This window comes from Heloderma suspectum, chromosome 5 (assembly GCF_057233095.1).
Source record: "Heloderma suspectum isolate Gila_16-S chromosome 5, 16-S_ref, whole genome shotgun sequence".
Taxonomy (NCBI): Eukaryota; Metazoa; Chordata; class Lepidosauria; order Squamata; family Helodermatidae; genus Heloderma; species Heloderma suspectum.
This window is the reverse complement of record NC_139462.1, coordinates 129,827,083-129,849,041: the sequence shown is the minus strand read 5'-3', so window position 1 is coordinate 129,849,041 and position 21,959 is coordinate 129,827,083. Positions and strand designations below refer to the sequence as shown.

At 43.5% G+C, this 21,959-nt stretch overlaps 1 protein-coding gene across 1 annotated transcript; it reads left to right on the top strand.

Annotated features, from left to right (window-relative positions):
- Positions 1-1,784: 1,784 nt before the first annotated feature.
- On the top strand, positions 1,785-21,845 carry CD8A (CD8 subunit alpha). Its single transcript, XM_084857450.1, has 6 exons — positions 1,785-1,857; positions 4,263-4,607; positions 5,149-5,238; positions 11,827-11,940; positions 15,224-15,260; positions 20,137-21,845. The coding sequence occupies exons 1-6, from the start codon at positions 1,812-1,814 to the stop codon at positions 20,177-20,179; spliced, it is 675 nt and encodes a 224-aa protein (XP_084713576.1). The 5' UTR covers positions 1,785-1,811; the 3' UTR covers positions 20,180-21,845.
- The last annotated feature ends 114 nt before the right edge of the window (positions 21,846-21,959 follow it).

Here is a 21,959-nt window from a genome sequence, read left to right as displayed (position 1 = left end):
AGCTGAAGTGGTCTGACTACAAACTGGCCAGAGCCCAGAGCAGAAGCGAGATGTTTTCCAAAATGCTGAATTGGGGTCTGAGTTGAAGTGTGTGTGAGGGGGTCAGTGCACACTTCTTATGGATGTATGTATTGAATCTATAAGCACACCACATGCACACCACACACACACACACACATATTAGGGGTGTGCTTAGACTTGGACCATGCAAATTTGTGTTATAGGCCTGTGCCCCGGATCTTTTAAGAACCTAGCAACGCCCCTGTGGGGGTCTCCTCCCTGTTTTTCACCGAAGACGATGCAGTTGTCAATCAAAGAAGGCGGATTTAATTTTCCAGATCTTAGTTTATATCATAATTTGTTAACTCATGCCAATTATTGGAAAACAGCCTTTTCTTTACATACCCTTCCATGTGTTTTTTTTACAGTCAAATTATTTGGCACCTCTTTCTGGCTGGCGTTAGGATTTAGGTATATTAAAAAGAAAGGAATGGCTCCACTAACAATTTTAGCAGCGAGAGAGACTTGGCATGCAATGTCTTGTTAGCTACAGTTTGAGCTATATTCTCATGCTAAATTAACTTCATGGGAGAATCCAGTCTTGAAAGTAGAGAGACAGCCATTGATGTGGAGGAGTTGGGCCGATAGTGGAATTATATTTTAGATCAGTTAATAGGATCAGACAATGAGTTTTACCATTTTCAGTATTGTGGATTACATATAGTTTACCATCTAGTGCTAATTGGCAGTACTTTCAGCTACAACATTTGGTGGCATCCATATACAGGCCATCAGCGATGAGAGCTTCAGTGCTTCTCACACAGCTGGAGGAATTGTTTAAAAAGCTACACCTGCAATAACCGTTTCTAAAAGTCTTTTGAAATGTAATAAAGTAGATGTGCAAAATGTCAGAGAGAAATGCAGTAAGGAGTTTGAATGCTCTATACAGTCAAATCAATAGAAAGTTTCTCTCCCTTCCATATGCACTATTTCTGTTGATCTAAAATTGAGGTTGTTTCAACAAAGACTGATGTTTTTCATATATTGGAAACCACAGAGGCTTGTTAAGAAGAATCTGGTTAGCTCTGCCAGATGCTGGCAATGTAATGAGGACAATGCCTCATTGAGGCATGTGACGTGGGCCTGTCCTTCTTTTTGGTTGGAAGGCATTGCTGCTATACATTTTGTTCTTGAAAAATTGTGATAATAGCAATGTCCATGCACTTTTAAATTACATTTTAAATTTTGGACAGCCAAAGGGGATACTGACAGCCTTTACAGTTGCAAAGCGACTTATACTTCAAGTTTGGATGGATAAACACCCACCACTTTTCATTAAATGGAATGAAGATCTTGCTGCTGTTGCTACATTTGAACTTATCTCCTACAGCCATCAGTTTCGTATGGATGCTTATTTACATTTATGGACTGCTTATATTAATGTATATATTTGAAATGGAAGTGTGAAATCCTTCTTTTCCCCTCATTTTTCTTTAATATTAAGGGTGATGTAAAGGATTATTGTGTATGGATATGTTTTATGATATGTTCTTTCTTTTTCTATCTTCTTTTTCTCTTTTTTGTTCCCCACACACATTTTGTTATTGTTGTATTTGCAAATAATAGTTATAATAAAAAATTACGGTTCTTCTTGTTCAATCCATGTCCGCTTGAAAGAGCAAACCTCTTCTGTTAAGGGTTGTGGGTGGCTGACATCACATCCTTTCCACTAAGCAGGGCTACTTCAATAACCATAAAACTAACACTTGCTCACCTGTGCCTTCGCTGGAGGCAGCTTGCAAAAGCAGAAAATGGCTAGAATTTCTTTTTTCCTATGGCTCCTTGGTCTAATTCTTGGTGAGTATGGTACTACTACTTTAGATCTTTTCCCCCCTTAAAGTAAGTTATATTTGAAGAAATAATAATAATAATAATAATAATAATAATAATAATTTGAATGCAATTCAGGTCTCCAGTCTGTGCAGCAAGACTTTAGACTTTCTTTTCTTTGATTACTAGATTCCCCTGCTATAACACAAAATCTTTTGAAATTCCTCTAAGTTGCAATATCTGCTTGCCTTGTGGGATGAAGCAGGGAGGCTAGTGTGGAGAATCAAATTTAAAATCACACAGAGCTTGTTGTATGGTTTTTGAATTGACTATGTAACCCTAACAGAACTATCTGGCCAGAAGCTCAAACCAACCAACTAGCAAAAAAGGAGGAAATTAGTTAACAGCAATAAAAAAGAGAACCAAATACACTGAATAGATTAAAAATGAAAAGAGCAAAGAGATGTGTTTTTTGCTGCCACAGACTGGCTGCCCCTCTGGAAATTAAAAACCAAAGAAGCCTATTAGAAATAGACTTCCAACAGGAGCAGGCGTCCCATCTTAATGACAAACAGTAGCCCTCTTGCCATATGAACAGTATATTAAAGTGACGGAGAGTAGTTTTTAAGAGAATCGACTATTATGACATTGACACAAAACTTGATGGAGGAACATAATAAAATGTGCTCACAAGAGGTTTTCCAGATCAGCAAGAAGCTCTGTTTAAAAGGACTGAGAAATAATGCTCAGCCCCGATTGTGAGGATTTGTTGGCTGGCTGGTGTGTAAGCTGTTAAACAGTAGCCCCAATCTAGTGCAGAATTAGGCATGCTGAAGCCCATTCAAATCAGTGGATTTCAGCGCACTGAATTCTGTGGTGGATTGTGGCCAATATGTTTAAGATTATTGTTCCAAATAATAAATGGTATATCTGTGTAATTCAGTAGGGAGGAACTGTCATAATTAAAGATCCTTGCAATATGGCATGTGTTGGAAGTACTGTAATATGTATGTTTAATCAGTTAATGAATGTAAAGCAAGACTGTATCTCATAATACTAGAACTCGGGGTCATCCAGTTAAGCTGAATGCAGGGAGATTCAGGACAGACAAAAGAAAGTACTTCTTCACACAGCACATAACTAAACTATGGAATTCACATCTACAAGATGTGGTGATGGCCATCAGCATAGATGGCTTAAAATAGGATCAGGCAAATTCAGGGAAGCTACTAATGACCAGTGCTTACCAGTCCTGAAGGCAATATGCTACCTCCAGGGCCTGAGGATATGCCTCGGAATATCCTTTGCTGGGGAACATGAGCGAGAGGGAGCTCTTGCATTCCTGTCCTGGATCCCAGAGACATCTGGTTGACCAGTGTGGGAAATAGGAAGCTGCAGCAGATATGCCTTTGCTCTGATCTAAAATTCTTATGTTCTTAGAATTAATAACTGTTTAATAATAAACGTAGCTGAGGTTTTTATTTGTTTGATGGGCTTTTTGAAGCACTGTAAATGTGACTAGATTAGGACACCCCCCCCCCCCGTGATCCTCTGCACTTTGGAACGCAGGGCACAGCGTTGATACTATCACACAATTTCTGCCCCCCTGCTGCTGCTAGGACCCAGCTATGATGTGGTCAGGGTACAGCGGCAGCCACCTGTGCTGCAGGCACAGCAACTGTGCTTTCCCCAACCATGCTTGCTGAAGGGGCTTATGCCGCTCTCACAGAAAGAGGGTGAATTGCAGCCCCCGAAGGCACGAGCAAGCCCCATTTCGCACGTGCTAAGATTGTTGCGGACTTTTATTTTTATTTTTTTGTGACAAGTGAAAACTGGCATTTGGCCACAATGCTTGTTTCCTTTATTTGGATTTTATTCATGATATTCTTTTGTGGTCTTCATCACCTCAGCTATGTTTGAAGGAGAGGCATCATACATTAAATACATAAGGAATCATGCAAGCAATTTTTGATGTATTTTATTCTGTTTTTAACTTACAAAGTACTGTTTACGTCACAGCTGCTGGAGTGGTTTTACGCGTTCTGGCCAGAATCTTGTATCATTTATATCCCACACGTTCAACATAAATTCATGATTCCAAGTTGGCTAACAAACTAGTAAGGCACAGTAAAATACAATTAAAAAATCAGGCATACAAACTGTCAAACCAAACTAGGGCTGTTTAAGGCTGAGGCGTCCATTTCAGTGGAATGAAGGACTTCACCCTAAAACGTTAATCCGTCCGAGTATGTATCATGTTGCTCATATGCATGAGAGGGCAAGACCTTTGCCTTTGTACAACTTTACATTTCGGGATATCAGCAAAATGCCAGTCAGCAGAGAGATGCCTAAAAGTGATCAATGAGAATACGCTTCATAATCTTTGGCTGCAAGTGGGGAACAAACTAATGGGGTGTTTCGTCTCCCTTTAGGCTGTGTTGGGTCCCAAACAAACAGGGTGGCAATCAGCATAATTGGCCGGACCCCCAAAGCCTTTCAAACAAAAGTGGACCTGAAGTGTGAGAGCAGCTACGTGGATGCTGGGGTGTTCTGGGTCCTTCAGAAAACAGACCACACGACCCACTTCATCTTATATGTCTCTGCAAGGTCCAAGTTGACTCCAGAAAACATCAAAGGCTACACTGCAGAAAACATTGGGAACTATTACCAGCTAACTATTCCCAGCTTCGAGGAGGAGCATCAAGGCACCTATTACTGCATTCTCCATCGCAACCAATTCCTGTTCTTCAGCTCAGGCCTCCAAGTCCACCTGCCAAGTAAGCTCCGTCACAAGCGTGTAATGCCCGCTGCGAGTGGTGAGCCCCCTCTGCCAGACTGGTTGCTTTTCCTGCCCTTTTTCCTGATGTCTCCTCAGAGTGAAGTGGGGCGCCTCCCTTCTCTTACCTTCCTGCCCTTAGCTGTTGACTGCTCTTGGCCAGGATAGTCTTTTCCTGGAGTTTCCCTTTTCTTCTGCCCCCAGCCACTATCAACTCAGTCTCCTTTCTACACAGTACTACAGACCCAAACCATTCCAGTCTTTCAAATAAGAAAGGGGCTTGGTACGGGGGCGAGGACAGGTCTCCTTCTCTTTCTGCATCTGGTTCAAGAGCTGGTGCCCTGTGCAGGGAGTTTGAAGAGTCCCCGTCAGCTCTCTTGACCTTTCTCATCTCAGGTTTTAAAAGGTGAGGCAGGTGCTCCGACAGGTTGCTTTCCTGTTCTTCCCAGGCCACAACTGTGGAGTCCAGTGGGAAGAGGATGATTAGAGTCCATCCCTCAAGCCCTAAGCCTAGCTACGGCCCATCTTTATTTTGTTTACAGAGCCTTCTCCCACGCCTCCTGTGCCTCCCTCCGTCACACGCCAGGTTTCACCGGTAACAGCCATGAAATGTCCACCTCTCACGGCATCAGGTATGTTTCCTTAATACTCCTACAAATCTGGGACCATAACTGACCCCAAAGCGTACAAACATATGTAAAGCCATTTTTATAACCCATGCTGCTTCAAGCCCAGGTTCTGGTCTGAGAAAGTACAAGATGCAGCGGGTAGGTCAGAGTCTGGTTAATGCCCCTAGTTAAGGGGCTATCTAGGAACCCTTGTGTTCCATCCTGAAGGAAAGGTGGAAATAAATGCAATAAATAAAGAAATAGACAAATACATACAGAACGTACTGATACAATAAGGAGCACTTCTACTGTGTTGCTTCAGGTCCTCCTCCCATTGCTGTTTTTTGTTTTTAAATATGAGGCTTTAAAAAATTGGTTTAGTGACTCCCCTCCCCCCACAATTCAAGTGAATGGAAAGAAAACACTGCCTTCCAAGGTACTGGGATCATTTGAAACATGATAAACCTCTTATTTTATCACGCGGTCGCTATTTCATGAGGTCCAGCATCTTGCCCACGCCCCAGCAGGGGGTGCACTGCCCCCCCCAGCACCCTGACCCTACCACTACTGCTCTGTGCAGTTGAGCAGCAACAGGAGCAGGAGCCTCCACTTTCCTTGCCCCTCCCTCTGGGCAGTGGTGTGGATTGGGCCCAGAGGGACAGGGCAAGTAAATGGGTGGTGGGGACAGAAGCCAGGAGGAGGTGGGAATATTCAGTGACGGAAGCCCTCAAGGCATCTTACTCAAGGACACCCAAAACATGGAGCTGACACAATATTTTATGTTAGTGGCGCTTTTAAGATAAAGAGGTCTGAAATATTCAGTACTTTTAAAATTCATAGTTCCAGGAGGTTTTGAGTTCAATTAAAAAAACATATCAGTAAAATATTGGGGGTCTGCAGGACCCTGTAGCAATTAATGTAGTGGGTCATTACAGATCCCAGACACCATCGCTGCGTAGCTGTAGTGCTGTACCACTTCAGTCTAAGCCAGGCTTCCCCAACCTGGTGCCTTCCAGATATTTTGGACTTCAACTTCCATCAGCCCCAGCCAGCATGGCCAGTGAACAGGAATGCCAGAGGTTGTAGTCCAAAACACCTGGAGGGTACCAGGTTGGGGAAGGCTGATCTACACCATAGTAACATGTCATATTTTTAACATTAAATTGCAGTTATTGTTAAATACAAGTCCGGGAGAGAGGGGTTTAAACTGTGACTTAACCGGGGTCTGTTTCATTGCAGTGCCAGATTGGTAAAGTGTTTTTTTTAAAAAATATAGGAGGCTTCAAGTGAAACATAAGAGATTTGAAATATAGTGGGGTTCCAGCTAGTATGGAAGAAAGGGAGAGAGGGGTCCCATGGCCAGACAACGTATCTAAACATAGTATAATTGTCAGGGATTGGGTCTCTCACTGTTTTCTTCTCCTGTTTGTGGTTCTGTGATGGTTTCTTCAAGGTGACCTCTTTAGGAATGCTTTTGAGGCATGAATGAATTTTAACTGAATTGGTTTTACCTTTGGAAACTGTCCAATGAAGTTTGTTTTTAATAGGTGCTTGCATTTTCTATTTTTTTCCTGCTGTTTTATTGTTATAACGTTATAGCTTTAAATTTATTGTTAGCTCCTTGAGCTCTATTACGGAAAGGAAGGATATACATGTGTTAAATAAATGACCAGATTCTTGGCTATTTAGGGACATATTTGAGATGATGCTACAAATGCTGTTGAGACGAGAGCTCCCCGCTTCCAGCTTCTCTCACAATAGTAGAATTTGAGATGATCCAACCCACCCCTCCCCCCCAACTTCTTTGCAGTTTCACAACTAATAAATGGAACTTACTTCTCAGGGCCCGCCAAGAGATTTTGGTGACTGAGCCAGAAAGCAATGGTGCCCCACTCCTCAAGTCAAGGCTCATAGTACCTGGGGTTGGCCATATCATTTTGGCATCTGAGATATTTCCCCATAAGCACCTCTCCTTGGGAATAATACGAATAGTAACAAATTAAACTAACAATTTGCTGCCCATTCCTGACACCCAAACTCAGCTGCCTGAGGCCCCCGTCTCACTTTGCCTAATGCTCCCAGACACCTTCCTTGGAAGCTGCTAAGGTACCCAAACCCTCCCACTTATTTTTTAAAAAATATATTAACAAATGTTCTTGCTAGCAGGTGGGATTGTTTCAAAGCAAAGTGGGGCCCTCCAGCCACTGCCACCTTTATTTCCCATGAATGCCAACGAGGGCTCAGAGGTATTCTTAGGAAATGAAGGTGCTGGGTGGCTGTAGGCTAATGCTTTCCACTGCAGCATACCCAGCTACCAAGAAAACGTGAGAGATAAAAAGAGATACGGGGAATAAATTGGCTAGCAGAGAGGTGAGGCAGAGAAAAGAGTTTGCCTTCAGTGAAATCAGTTTCTATTGTCACGGAGAACTGTGGGTTCAAAGGGATTGTTTAGTGGGGCTCAGCCACCACCTCTGCCACTTATTCAGTCTCTGGGGCAGGTTACTTGCCCTGTGTGGCTAGCCACACCTCCTATGGTAGCCATTTTGTGGTGATGCTTAGGACAGTTTCTCTTTTTTTTAATCTATATTTAGTTTATTTCTATAAGTGAAATAAACAATGCCAACAACATTGTCAAAATCTTCCGTTTCCAACATTACAGTATTCTGGGGAAGAAAAAAAAAGGAGGAAAGCAAAAGAAGGAGAAAAAGAAAACAAATATATATCTAAGCTTCAATGAAAGCAAACCAAATATCTAAATATAAGTCTAATTGCAAATTATACCTATACAGCAGTCTTCCAGACATTGCAGGTATTATTAAATCTTCAATCCGCTGCTCCATAAATGGTGAGCCTTGTTTTTCAATGTTATAACTTCAGTCTTATAGCAAATAAATGGGAGCAAACAATCTATTTCCATTAACTATATATTACCATTCCATTGACACATATTAGTAAACATTAAAAGTTTAACCAACAAGAAATAATAATAATCATAATTCCATAATAATGATAGTAATACTAATATTAATGATAATTTAAAAAGAAGAAGAAGAAATTTAAGAGAAGGATAAAAAGTAAAAAGTAAAAACAAACCATATATTTATTTTAAAAAATATCATATCTAAAAATATATTTATATGTGTACACACACATACACACACCAATGAGAATTTATACAATATAACACACAAAGGAGAAAGAAAACAGAAATATGCAGACATTTAATCTGGCAAATTTCCTATCAGCTAAACCCCAAACAAGGCTTCAGAGGAGGAGTAGAAATGGCTAAATTCCAACTCTGGAGGCTGACAAAGCAGGCTCCCTTGTTTTAATATTAACAGCAATGAGAAATGATTCAACCGCATCAGGATTTAAAAACTTTTTCATCTGGCCTTCAAAAAGAATGCAAAATGTAGCAGGATATTTAATATGATATTGCAGGTTATTTTGCTTTGCCAAACTTCTCGCTTTGGTGAATTGCCTTCTTCTATCAGCAATTTCTTTAGTATAATCAGGAAAGAGCATAATCTTGTCATTTGCTGGTCCCTACCGCAGCTCACCTCGTTCTCTTGCCAGACACAGAAGATAATTTTTTGTAGAAACTCCTGAAAATTGAACAATAACTGTCCCAAAAGTTCCTTTAGTGCCATGTATTGAGCCAGGAACATGATATGCATGCTCAATAACCTGTAGAAAATCAGATGGCAAAACCAGTAACTCATGCAAAAGTTTATCCATAAATTCAGCCAAACATATATCAGTAGCCAAGTCTTTAATACCAAGAATACGAAGATTCGCTCTGTGTGTAAAAGCCTCCAATTGGGAAATTCGAGCAGACAAAGTATTGTGAGACGCTTGCATAGCAATTTCATTAGCAGTAACTCAATCTTTGAGTGCATTAACCTTCATTTCCATCTTTTGAAGAGAGAAATTAATTAAATCCACAGCCCCTTGGAGGGCAGTGATTGTGTCCTGGATTGTTTCAAGCTTCTCTGACTGCACCGATAGCTGAGAAGACATAGTTTTTATCAAAGCAAGCAACTCCTCTTCACCTCCGGCATTTCTAGAAACTTATGCCGGGGGAGCAATTTGGGGGGGGGGAGGTGGCGTTCCCAGACCTTTCTTTTTTCCCTTTGCTACTGCCATCCTCCACTTCCAGAAGCACAACAAGCAAGTATAATTGCAGAAACAGAAAAAAACAAACACTTAATTAGATTTAATTGCCAGTCCCCAGATATTGCTGGTAGTTTAAATTCACAAATACTTTTTGGTGCTCGCCAGTCCTGCAGTCTCCTAATTGCTTAGGAGTTTCAAACAGCATTCAGTAGATGATACTCCGGCCACTGACCCTAGATTGCAGCTCTTCTGCTGCGCCGCAAAAGCAGCTGTTCGTCCAAGATTTCAACCGGATGGTACTGTAAGATTCCCTTTTTAATTCCAGGGGAATTTTAAAAGGTTTCTCAACCTTTTCATAGCTGTTTGAGATAAGCAACCTGCGGAGCTCCGCAGGTCACTGCCAGGACAACATGGATCCAGCCAGAAGCGCTGGGTGGCCCCAAAGGGGAGGTCTTGTCCAGAGCATGGGGTTGAGCATGCCACGGCGTGCGCTGTTCGCATATCCCCCCCACTCCCCTGGGAGTGGCACCAGCATGCCCACCCCCAGGGACCCCCCTTCTGCAGGGGAGTGGCATGTGTACCCCCTTTCCCCTTGGCTTGGATCCAGCCCAATGCCAACCACAGTGAAGTTGTGACAGTGATGCTTAAGAATTGACCTTTCAACCAACTTACATTGCTATGAGGAAGGTGAAAACCCCGTGAAATGAGGCAATTGTTCCCCAGGTAAAATTCCTTCCCAGCCTAGTCAGCTGGCGGCTGACAGCAGTCCATAGCAATAGGCAACCTTACTTAGGGGTGGGTGCGTTGGGCAAGTCTGAGGTAGCAGAGTAAGGAGGAGGCCGTGGCCCCTCGAAGTAGCAGAGCAGGGGACTGGAGAGAAAACTCACACCTCCAGGTTGCTCCTGCAGCCCCGCCCCCTGCAAGCCCAGCCAGTGCCACCGATTGGGCTGTGGGAGGGGCAGCCATGAGCATCCAGTTGCCGCCTCGGACCCCCCCCATTCAGAGCCTTTCTGGCTCAGCACCCACACCGCAGCACAAACTGGGAGCCCTGGTGAGTAGGGGACCCGAGCTTGCTGCCAAGTCAAGGAGGGGTGGACTAGATGGGGAGTACCATCAAGGGTCAGGACAACACTTCAGACCTTGGGGATCACCGGGGTACATGATCTTAAGCACTTTTCCCCACCTGTCAAAGTGCTCAAGATCCCCCCACTTACCCAGGTGATCCCCAGGATTTAAAGGGTTGTCCCAATCCTTGGCGATCCCCTCCCTGAGTTGGCACCAAAGGTTTTTCATAGAAAAGTGCACCCCACTCCGGCCCCCCCCCCCATTTCAGCAACTGCCTCTAGTTTGGCAGCTGTCAGACTAGAAGCAGTCACTGTGTTTGGGAGCAAAAAACTGGGTGGCATGTCGGGCCACCCTGAAAAACAGTTGCTGTGGACTCAGACAAGTGGGGATTCTTAGCAGAGCACCATCCAGGTTCAGGGCAACCCTTTGAACCCTGGGGATGACCCCATTTCCCCACCTGTCAACTGTCAAAGGCTGTCAAACCAGCCTCTATACCGTCTAACCTTGCCTGTTACTTTGTAGGCTTAACAGCTCAAGCATGCAAGGGTCCAGGCAAGGCAAGCCTATACATTTCTGACAGTCAGAGTTGCACGCTTGAGACTGTGAATTAATTTTTTTTAAGGGAGCATTTGCACACATTCCACAGGGCTGGGAAAATGTGAAATAAAATTCCCCAGCCCCGTTTTTGTATGAAAACAGAATTTAAATGGGCTCCAACCACGGTTGGGATCATGATGGGAGTGAGGACACGGAGATCGGTTGGATGAAGGGCCAGTGGCCAAAGTGACATTTGGGCACAGCTGGAGGGGCTGTCACTGGCAAGGGAAGGGGGCACTGCAAGCAGCTTGGCCATGATCAGTTGGGAACAGCGGCAGGGGTTTCTGCCACTCTTGCTAAGCTGCTTGTTGACTGGTGCCCTTTTTACCCACACTGGGCTGGCATGCCCAGGTTCGAATGACACACCAACCCATCATGGGTAAAAACAACTTCTACAACAGCCGATGGGTAATGGGGCTTCCCCCCAAAAAAAATAACCCACCCTGCAGAAAGCTGTCTGGATTCGGACAACATGCTAACCCACCGTGGGCTGTTCCAGAAGACAACCCATGATGGGTTGGCGTGTGGTGCAATCCCAGTCAAAGTTTCTTGTGTACACAATGCTACTGCTGACTGGAATTACCCCCAGCAAACACAGATCCTAAGAGTGAGGGAAAGCGCACTATGTCCTGTAGTCTGGCATTCAAGAATGATCGTGGCCCAACTCCTGCTCCAAATGGTGCAAGCCAAGGTTAAGTCCCATGAGAACAGTGGAGCTTAGAAACAAGCTAGGGAATGAAGGAAAGGATCAAAAACTGAAAGGCTACCAATTGTAAAAAAAAAGCTTGTTATTGACTATTGTGGAGTCATTTTTAGTATGCGTCATTTCTGCAGAGACAGATCCATGTAATCTGAAGTTACCCTGTGAGCTGTACATCTTGGTTCCCTTAGCTGGTGCTTGTGTCGTTCTGCTGATAACTGTGGTGATCACCATATCGGTGTGCTGTGGTAAGAGAATTTCCTTTCAGCTCTGTCTGATGGTTGGGAGTGGGAGGTGGGGCAGGGCAGAGGGGCTAGCATAAAACTAGATATACTGTATATGGACTAATCTAAAGGCCGTGTTCACAAGGGCATCTCTTTATAATCCTCAGCTTTTTGTTCATAGTGACCAAGACCACCTGTCTATGGAACATGCCTGCTTCCTTCTCCCTTAATAACTACGCCTCTTCCATACATTGCTGTATTGACAGAAGAGTCCAGAAAACAAATCTTTCTACACACATGCACACAAAGACACTTCTGAAATTCTGGTTAATTGAAAACAGATCTCTGGTGAATTCACAAACATGTCCACAGCTTGACGAGAGAGCGGCAAGTGGGACCTGTGGCACAAGTCTGCAGTCCGGTATGCTTCTGTACAGCATTCCCAACACCCCGCTCCATTGTCTTCCCCCTTGGGTTGCCTCCCCGGCCTCCAACAGTCAGCCAGCATTCTGTGACCACTGAGCATGCTCAGTCCTCATGGGCCTATTTTAGGGATCTCCCCCCTCCTGAGGTTTTTTCCTAAATATATTTTATTTATTTGTATTTCTGCACACTTGGGGGGCCCCTCCCTCCTGTGTGTGGATGGTGCCATTTTGGCTACAAAGGAGAATTAAGATCACTGTATATGATTTTAAGTATTTTAAAGTCCTGCTAAAGATTTGGGCAAAGGAGCTTGGATGAAAGGGATTACAACACATTCATCCAAAAGCTCATTTCTAGACCTATTTTGCACAATACCAGGTTTTGGCTTTAAAGAGGCTGGATGTGAAACATGGAGAACACCATATAGTACAGTGTGCAGGCCACATGTCTGGCTACTGATAAACTAGGCAATGGATAAACTAGGCAAAAGTTGGCCAAATCAGACAGTTCTAGAGTACCAGCTGGACACGTCCATGTCAATGGTGATCTGGCTGAGAGGGCTCATTTTTTTAGCCACTGATTAATGAGCAGTTTTTCTGTGGACATTGCAATTCCTGTTAGAGATGACCACAAATGAAGAAGTGATATCCGATGGAGGGGGCTGGTACAGAAAATATGTGTGTGATCAACAGCGTGATCATATGCATGTAGACTCAGAAGTAAGTCCCTCTGTGCTCAGTGGGGCTTACTCCCAGGTAAGTGCACATAGGATTGTGGCCTAAGTGAAGGCTAAGGCATAGCTGCAGTCTTTAACAACCAACAAAAACAGAATCCCTGGAGCAGCTACATGAGGGAAAAACAAATGTCTTGGTTTTAAGAGTTACTTAAAAGAGTACTGCAAGCCTTGTAATTCAGTGGCTCAGTAGGGACCTGGTGGGATCAAGACAGATGTCTCTGCTTCTCTGAAACGTTGTTGTCTTGTTTTCTTGAATTGTTACGATAAGCCAGGGTGCGCTTCAACAGCCACCGCCAGTTTCCTGTTCAGATAAACTGGTGTGGCTCTTTCAGGGACTGTGACCAAACCTCAGCATTTGGGGCAGGGCCAGGCCTACCATTTGCTAGAGGGAGGCAGCTGGCCTTGGAGGTGGGTGCAGGGGAACGCGTGGGAGCAGAAGGGGCCTGGCTCTTCTTGCGTTCAACATCCATTTATTACATTTCTATGCCACCCAACAGCCAAAGCTCTCTGGGCAGTTTACAAAGATGAAAAACCTTAAAAATACAATATTGTACATAGTATAAAAAAAATGTACATACAAACATATAGTCAGGGAGCACACACACATATCTAAACAATTTCAACAATCGACAAAAAGAAATCCAAGACCCAAATTAAAAACCTTACCATATGCTGCCAGATGCCTGAGAGTAGGGGAAGGTACTAACCTGGCATCAAAAAGATAATGTTGGCGTCAAGCAGGCCTCGCTGGGGAGATCGTTCCATAATTGGGGAGCCACCACCAAGAAGGCCCCTCCCTTGTTGCACCTTCCAAGCCTCTCTCAGAGGAGGCACCTGGTAGAGGGCCTTAGATGACAAATGTAGTATACAGGTTGGAAGAGGCATGCTCTCAGGTATTGTGGTCCCGAGCTGTGTAAGGCTTTGTAGGTCAAAATCAGCACCGTGAATTGGGCTCGGAAACATACAGACGGCCAGTGCAAGTGGGCCAGAGTAAGTGTTATATGTTCAGACCTTCTTGTCCCTGTTACCAGTCTGGCCGCTGCATTTTTCACAAGCTGTAGCTTCTGTACCATCTTCAGAGGCAGCCCCACGTAAAGCGCATTGCAGTAATCTAACTTAGAAGTTGGATTCCTCTTGAGGTCCTGGCTAGAGTATCCTGGAAGGCTAAAATACCCGGGTGCATGATTATTGAGAGCAGGGAGGCCTATAGGTGCCACCCTGATTCCCAGTTTTCATTATTTTTTTAAAAAGCAAGTCTCTGGCCCTTGTAGAATCCAACATAGGAGGTGTTGTTACTCAGCTTCCTGGTGAGCTGGATCTTTTCAGGGAAATGCAGTGTGGAGAGCTGTGAAGGTAACTGTAGCAGCAGTGCAATTAATGACGGGTGGGGCGGCAGGGTGGGAGAGCCACCGGTTTCAGCCACAAATGGAAAGGCATTGTCCAGATCCCAGGACTGCCTACTGAGAGTAAACAGAAGAGTAGATCAGTCTTCTGTGGGGCCAATCTACCCATCTCAGTAGACTTATTGCCCAGGCCTCAGTCGCCATGTCTACCAGAATTGGTAGACCTGTTATCTGATGCCAGTTACATATGTATATACTTTGCTGCTCCAGCCCCCTGGAAAAACTTCCTGTAGATACCCATGGTTGAGATTACCTATTCTGTTTACTTCCATACTGCTTTCTGCCATCTTTAGCATCTGAAGAAGTAGGTTGAAACGTATGACATTCATGCTGTATTAACAATTATTTCATCTGAAAATGTTCTAGTAAATTCATAAAGAAAAAAAGTGATGGAGCTTGGAGAATAGAAACTAAATTTGCCCTAATTCCAAAACTTATAAAACCAGTAAGATCCAGGATATAAACAAATGTGGATACATTTTTAAGGAGATTGTAGAAAATCTCTTGCAGCCAGATTTGAAGACTTTGCCCATGAAATTTGTGTGAACAAACTTACCTGGAGGAAAGTACTCCTTCCTCAGCCTCACTCATTTGCTGCAAGTGCCCCCCCCAAAAAAATAATGGTATATACAAGATCATTATGAACTCAAATAGAGATGAAGGGGCTAATAAGAGCAAAACACTGCAACATCGCCTGTACTAATGAAGTAACTTACTCTTTTGTTTCCAAAACTTATAACTGAAGGTCTAAGAAGAAGAGGAAGAATATGCAGGTGTAAAAGGTGAGTCTTTCAGGCAGCCATCCTGTGTCCCATTAGAATGAAATCCCATGGGTAGAATGGGATTGAAGGTTACATTAGTTTTGCAATGTTGTATTTTGTTGGTCTTCAGCAGTTAATTTTAGAGCTAATGAGTGATTGATTGATTGATTGATTAATTGATTAATTGAGTGATTTGTACCCTGCCTTTCTACCAAGAAAAATGGCACTCAAGGTGGCTTACATTCACAAATTTGTTGTTGTTCAGTTGTTCAGTCGTGTCTGACTCTTTGTGACCCCATGGACCATAGCACACCAGGCCTTCCTGTCTTGCACTCTCTCCCGGAGCATGCTCAAGTCCATATTCATTGCATCAGTGATGCTATCTAGCCATCTCATCCTCTGCCGTCCCCTTCTCCTTTTGCCTTCAGTCTTTCCCAGCATCAGGGTCTTTTCCAGTGACTTTTCTCTTCGCATTAGGTAGCCAAAATATTTGAGCTTCAGCTTCAGTATCTGTCCTTCCAATGAGCACTCAGGGTTGAGTTCCTTTAGGATGGACTGATTTGACCTCCTTGCAGTCCAGGGGACTCCTAAGAGTCTTCTCTAGCACCACAGTTCGAAAGCATCAATTCTTCGGCGCTCAGCCTTCCGTATAGTCCAGCTCTCACAGCCATACATTACTACTGGGAAAACCATAGCTTTGATTAGATGGACCATTGTTGGCAAGGTGATGTCTCTGCTTCTTACTATGCTGTCTAGGTTTGCCATAGCTTTCCTCCCAAAGAACAAGCGTCTTTTAATTTCATGGCTACAGTCACCGTCTGTGGTGATCTTGGAGCCCAAGAAAATAAAATCTGTCACTGCTTCCATTTCTTCCCCTTCTATATGCCAGGAAGTGATGGGGCCAGATGCCATGATCTTCATTTTTTTTAATGTTGAGTTTCAAACCAGCTTTTGCACTCTCCTCTTTCACCCTCAACAAGAGGCTCTTTAGATCCTCTTCGCTTTCTTCCATTAGGGTGGTATCATCTGCATATCTGAGGTTGTTGATAATTCTCCCGGCAATCTTAATTCTGACCTGTGATTCATCCAACCCGGCGTTTCTCATGATGTACTCTGCATATAAGTTAAATAAGCAGGGCGACAATATGCAGCCTTGTCGTACTCCTTTCTCAATTTTGAACCAATCGGTTGTTCCATGTCTGGTTCTTAGTGTTGCTTCTTGGCCCTCGTACAGGTTTCTCAGGAGACAGGTAAGGTGGTCTGGTACTCCCATCTCTTTAAGAATTTGCCACAGTTCGTTGTGATCCACACAATCAAAGGCTTTAGCGTAGTCAATGAAGCAGAAATAGACGTTTTTCTGGAATTCTCTTGCTTTCTCCATGATGCAGCGAATGTTAGCAATTTCATCCTCTGCCTCTTCGAAACCCAGCTTGTACTTCCGGTAGTTCTCGGTTCACATAGTGCTGAAGCCTAGCTTGTAGGATTTTGAGCATCACCTTGCTGGCATGTGAAATGAGCGCAATTGTACAGTAGTTTGAACACTCTTTGGCGTTGCCCTTCTTTGGAACTGGAATGTAAACTGACCTTTTCCAGTCTTGTGGCCACTGTTGAGTGTTCCAGATTTGTTGGCATATTGAATGCAGCACTTTAACAGCATCATCTTTTAGGATTTTAAATAGCTCGGCTGGAATACTGTCATCTCCGCTAGCTTTGTTGTTACTAATGCTTCCTAAGGCCCACTTGACTTCACTCTCTAGGATGTCCGGCTCAAGTTCAGTGACCGCACTATCATGGCTATCAGGGACATTAAGATCTTTCCTGTATAGTTCTTCTGTGTATTCTTTCCACCTCTTCTTAATCTCATCTGCTTCTGTTAGGTCCCCGCTTTCTTTGTCCTTTATCATGCCCGTCTTTTGTACATTCACAAATAAAACTTGATAAAAACTATAACAGAACCAAATATATTAAAACACAATTAATTTTTTTAGACATTTTAATGACTTGGCAGATGTGTACAAGTTCTACAAGAGGAGTCAAATCTTCATGGCATCAATTTCAAGAGAACAGAAGTTCTCATGTTAACTGTAACACCTTTCATTTTGCTTTTATTTCTTAGACTTTAATTTACTGTTGCATCCTAGAAGCTTGATCCAGAAACTGTCTGCCACATATCCCCAATTCTCCCACCCAAAATCTTTGAGGTGTTTTCTTTTCACTCCCCCTCTCCCCACCAATGGAAAAAGGGGGGCTGGGCTGAAAATTTTGACCCAGCTTTAGTGTATTCACATAAGGTTTACATTACCTTTGAGACTCTTCCATGCTATTTTTGTTAAGAACTGATTGTCCTAAGCATGGAAGGCATTTGTAACACAAATTAGTATTTCGGGATTTACTTAGAAGTTTTACATCCTGTCTGTCATCTTCTAGAGAATTCAAGGCAACTAACGCCACAAAAATTAAAAACAACCAAAACCAACAGCAATAAACTAAGAACCAAACCAAAATAAAATCAAGAACTGAGGGTGGTGGGAGGGACCCTTCACAGAAGCACCCAAAGGACCTGATCAGCCATCAGCCTCCCCAAAGAGCCACATCTTTATGAGATGGTGGGGCATATGTAACAATGGGGCCAGGTGGGCTCCCCGGGGAAAGCATTCCAGGGCATTGGGGAAAGTATTCCAGGGCATTGGTGACATGACTGAAAAGGCCTTGTTCCTCATTCCCACCTGCTGCATCTCGTTCAGGTGAGAGCATGGAGCAGGACCTCTGCTGTTGATCAGAGTATACGGGAAGGAGGAAAGAGGAGAAGGCAGTCCTTTAGGTACCCAGGTCACAGGTCACTTAAGGCTTTAAAAATAAGAATCAGCACTTGAACTGGGCCCTGAAATGAATGGGCAATCAGCAGAGAGGGGACAGTACCGGAGTCATACGCTCTGTCCGTCCAGCCCCAGCCAACCATCTGACAGCAGCCTTGTGGACCAACTCAAGTTTCCCAATGCTTTTCAGCACCAGCCAAGCATAGAGCATGTTACAGTAGTCCAGTCTGGAAGAAGCTACTAAGTTACGGATGACCATGGCCAGATCTGTCTTCTCCAGAGCACAGCTGGTGTACCTGCCTGAACTGGTAAAATGTGTTCTTAGTCAGTGAACATCCAGAAGCAGTGCTGGATCACAAAGCATCCCCCAAACGTGATTTTGCATCTTATGGGGAACTTCTCCTCCATCAGTGGCAAGCTGTACACCTAGCCATAGGTTGGCTGGATCCCCAAGCAGTAGTACGTCTGGGTTTACAGTCCCACCCCCCTCCATGCCCTCGCTGCTAGACAAGGTGCCTCGCCTCCCTGGCATCCACTTTCCTACAGCATCATGACAAAATTGGGGAACTGTCTTTGAGAGAGGGGAGTTTAAAAAGTGTGTTACTAGAACGACTATATTGTAAGAGCCAGAAAAGGCATTACTTTTCTTAAGCCTAGCGCTACATATTTTAAAATGAGAATGAGTACCTAATTGAGATAAATCTTGCCATATTTATAAATGACAGGGATTGTGTCTCCTTGAATCTTTAAGTACTGGAGATGAACGGTGTTGCCTAGCCATGCCTCCTTGAAAACAGGGGGGTTTCTCCACCAGCAATTTACTTCTGCATTTGGAGGTCGTTACAGTCCAACCTACCTCACAGGGTTGTTGTTGTGAGGATAAAATGGAGAGGAGGAGGATAATGTAAGCCGCCTTGGGTTCCTTGCAAGAGGAAAAAAGGCGGGATATAAATGCAATAAAATAAATAAATAAATAAAATAAACCCAGCGGCCGCTCTGGAACTTATCAGGGAAAAAACGGATTTCCTGAGACTGCTTAAAATCAGATTCTTTTCTTCAAGTTGGGTTCTCCCTGGTATAGTTGCTGTGTGCCCAAACCCCCACATTGACCTCGGGTATGCTAGCCCTGCCCAGGGGTTTGCCTTTCACCATGACCCCAGTTTCCTCCCATTGTGTGGAATGAGGCTTGCCCTCTCAATGACCACAGAAATAACAGAGAAGCTCCCCAAATGACACGGCACATATCAAAGCCCAATTCCTTAAATGCGATTAAGCATGATCTTGAGGCTCCGATTCATTGCCTTAGGAGGTAACTACTTCACAGCTTCCTTATAGAGATCTTGTGTGTTAAAATGGGGGCTGGTCTTGGTCTCTTTCCCACAACAAACCCATTAGTGTCTCCTCGGAAGTAACTCTCATTGTGCTGAATGAGGCTTGCCTTTGAATGCCCACATCAGAACTTACAGAGATTCCCCCTCAATGGAAATGGCACATTTTAAAGTCCAGTTCCTTAAGTGTGATTAAGTGTGATCTCAAGGCTCTGAATAATTGCCTTAGGAAGAAAGTACTTCACAGCTTCCTTATAGATATCTTGCGGATTACAATGGGGGCTGGTTTCTGTCTTTGTGTTTACTGCTCTTTTCCACAACAAACCCATTACTGTATTCTCAGAAGTAACTCCCCTTGTGCTCAGTGAGGCTTGCTCCTGAAAGGTGCTTTTGGATTTTCAGGGGAAAGGAGAAAGCGGGAGGGGGGAGCCTCTCTTATAGGTTGGGCAGCCCCTGCCAGTCAAATGACATTCAATCCAACCCCTACCCCCACCGGGAAGCATGTTCTTGAAGCAATTTTTACTGCTGCAGAGAATCTGCTCATGGAACCCTGCTCACAGCAAAGCTGATTCCTCTTTAAACAATCTGATACTCCTCCATTAGCTTCTCCTTCTGTTGTTGTGGAAACATGGCCGAGGAAGAGGCTTGATCAGTGACTCTATGGAAACAAATTCTATCTTTTTACCAAACTCATTTATGAATTCATGTCAACAGTGTGGCATAAACTTAGACTTTTCCCTCTTTTCTCTTTAGGCCTATGAATGGAACCAATGGAAAATTTCCTTTACCACGCTAGAGCCTGGAGCATTACAACTGTCATTGTACCCTACCCTGGTGCAGGGAGACTCTTATGCTTGTAATAATCTTGTGCTCACGTACCAAAGACAAATGCCTTAGCCTCAACCCTCCAAATTACACACTGTGCAAAGCTCTTCTCCACCTGCTGAATGTTGTATTAATTTATTCTGCAATCGCCTGGCCTGCACTGCTGTGTTCGGAAAAAAACCATAGCAGTTTACAGCAGCAGCAACAACAACAACAACAACAGAATGTTTACTAGATAAAGCTGCAATTCAAACACATCCAGCATCAGTTGCTACCAGGATAGGCAGTTGGAGGGGAAGAGAAGTGAAGCAGTGCACTGGCATCTGGTCCATGTGCATTTATGTAAATCTGTATACTGGACTCCTTGCAGCCCCACCCACTTTCCCCACAGCCCAGCTGATCAGGCTTTTGTTTCCCCCTCCTCCAGCGACCCTAAAGTAGCCTGGATCACTAGGAGGGGTGGGGCGGTTGGTGGAACAGGCTTTAGCTCCCCACCCCACTTCCAGTGATGCCATCCTTGCGTGTGTGTGCGCATATATACGCAGCCCCCAACCCACCACCCAGCCCTGCATGCACCTCTCAGGGCTGAAAACGCTGCCCACACTTAAGAGTTTTTACCATTTGTATTATAAAGCCAGAAGTCACATATTATTTACTTAATACTTAACCATAATTATAAAGCTATAGTTAAGGCGAGTTACTTTTTCAGCATTCTGGTATTATAAAGCCTGAAAATTCTATTCATTATAAAATCAACTTAACTTTCCTATTACCTACTATGTGGCATGGAGAATCTGCCTTGCAAAAAATGGCTGAGTTATAGCAGTTTTAAAGTTTGAGCTGAAGGGCAAGCACCCCAGGTTGGCAGCTGTTCTTGTGCCCACCCAAAATGTATCTGAAATGGCTCTTTCTGGCAGTTTAGATTATGTGAAGATGCTTCGGGTTAGTAAGAGTATACCTTTAGCCTTTAGCTTTACATTTGTTATATATTTCTAAAGATATGAGATTTTAAGGTTTTAATTGCAAATTAGAGCTTTTCTGTATGGCACATTTATTGTGCGCTCGTGATTCCTTACTCATAGTTGTTTATGGGTTCTTGGGGCGATGTGATCCTCCAGTTTTGCTTCTGTTTTTTAAGAGCATTTTTCTGGGGAGTTTTAGAGCAGGGAAAATAGGGTATTATTTCTAAAAGCGAAGGCGCCAGTGTATTTGTGCTATTCTGCTATAGTACAGTGCCACCTAGAGATTATGTAGCAGAAAAGCAGGAAAGCAAAAGCTCTTTGTGTACAGCTTGGATCTCAATTCTGCAACAAAACTGAAAGAAGACACAGAGATTAACAGCCTTGGGCAGAAAAGTGATTAGTCATTTAACTTTTTATTTTCCTTTTTTATTCAATACTTTTCTATGAAAGTTTACATAGCAAAAACGATAAAATATGTGTGTGTGCGCACGTGTATATAATATATTGCCTATATATAACATTTTTAGAAGGCATACACTAAAAATTCCAAAGGAAGCTTTCGTGACATGTTCATCAGTACACAAGACTAGATACTGGATTTTCATTAAGTCTGCTACAAGAGGTCTATATGCTTTTTTATGATTGTCCACTGAAATAAAGCTGGTATGACAAGAATCAACTGTTCCTAGATTTTATATTCCATTCTGCTTTTAATAATTAACTGTTCCTGGTCTTTATTTACCATTCTGCTTTTATTGGGCTCGAATTTATTTTCCATGTTTTGCTAGC

Bases quoted from the DNA above. Each gene is read 5' to 3' on its own strand.
- CD8A (XM_084857450.1), top strand. From the start codon at position 1,812: ATGGCTAGAATTTCTTTTTTCCTATGGCTCCTTGGTCTAATTCTTG. The intron at 5,239-11,826 runs GTATGTTTCCTT...TCATTTCTGCAG, and splicing joins TCCACCTCTCACGGCATCAG to AGACAGATCCATGTAATCTG. The intron at 15,261-20,136 runs GTGAGTCTTTCA...TTTTCTCTTTAG, and splicing joins AGAATATGCAGGTGTAAAAG to GCCTATGAATGGAACCAATG.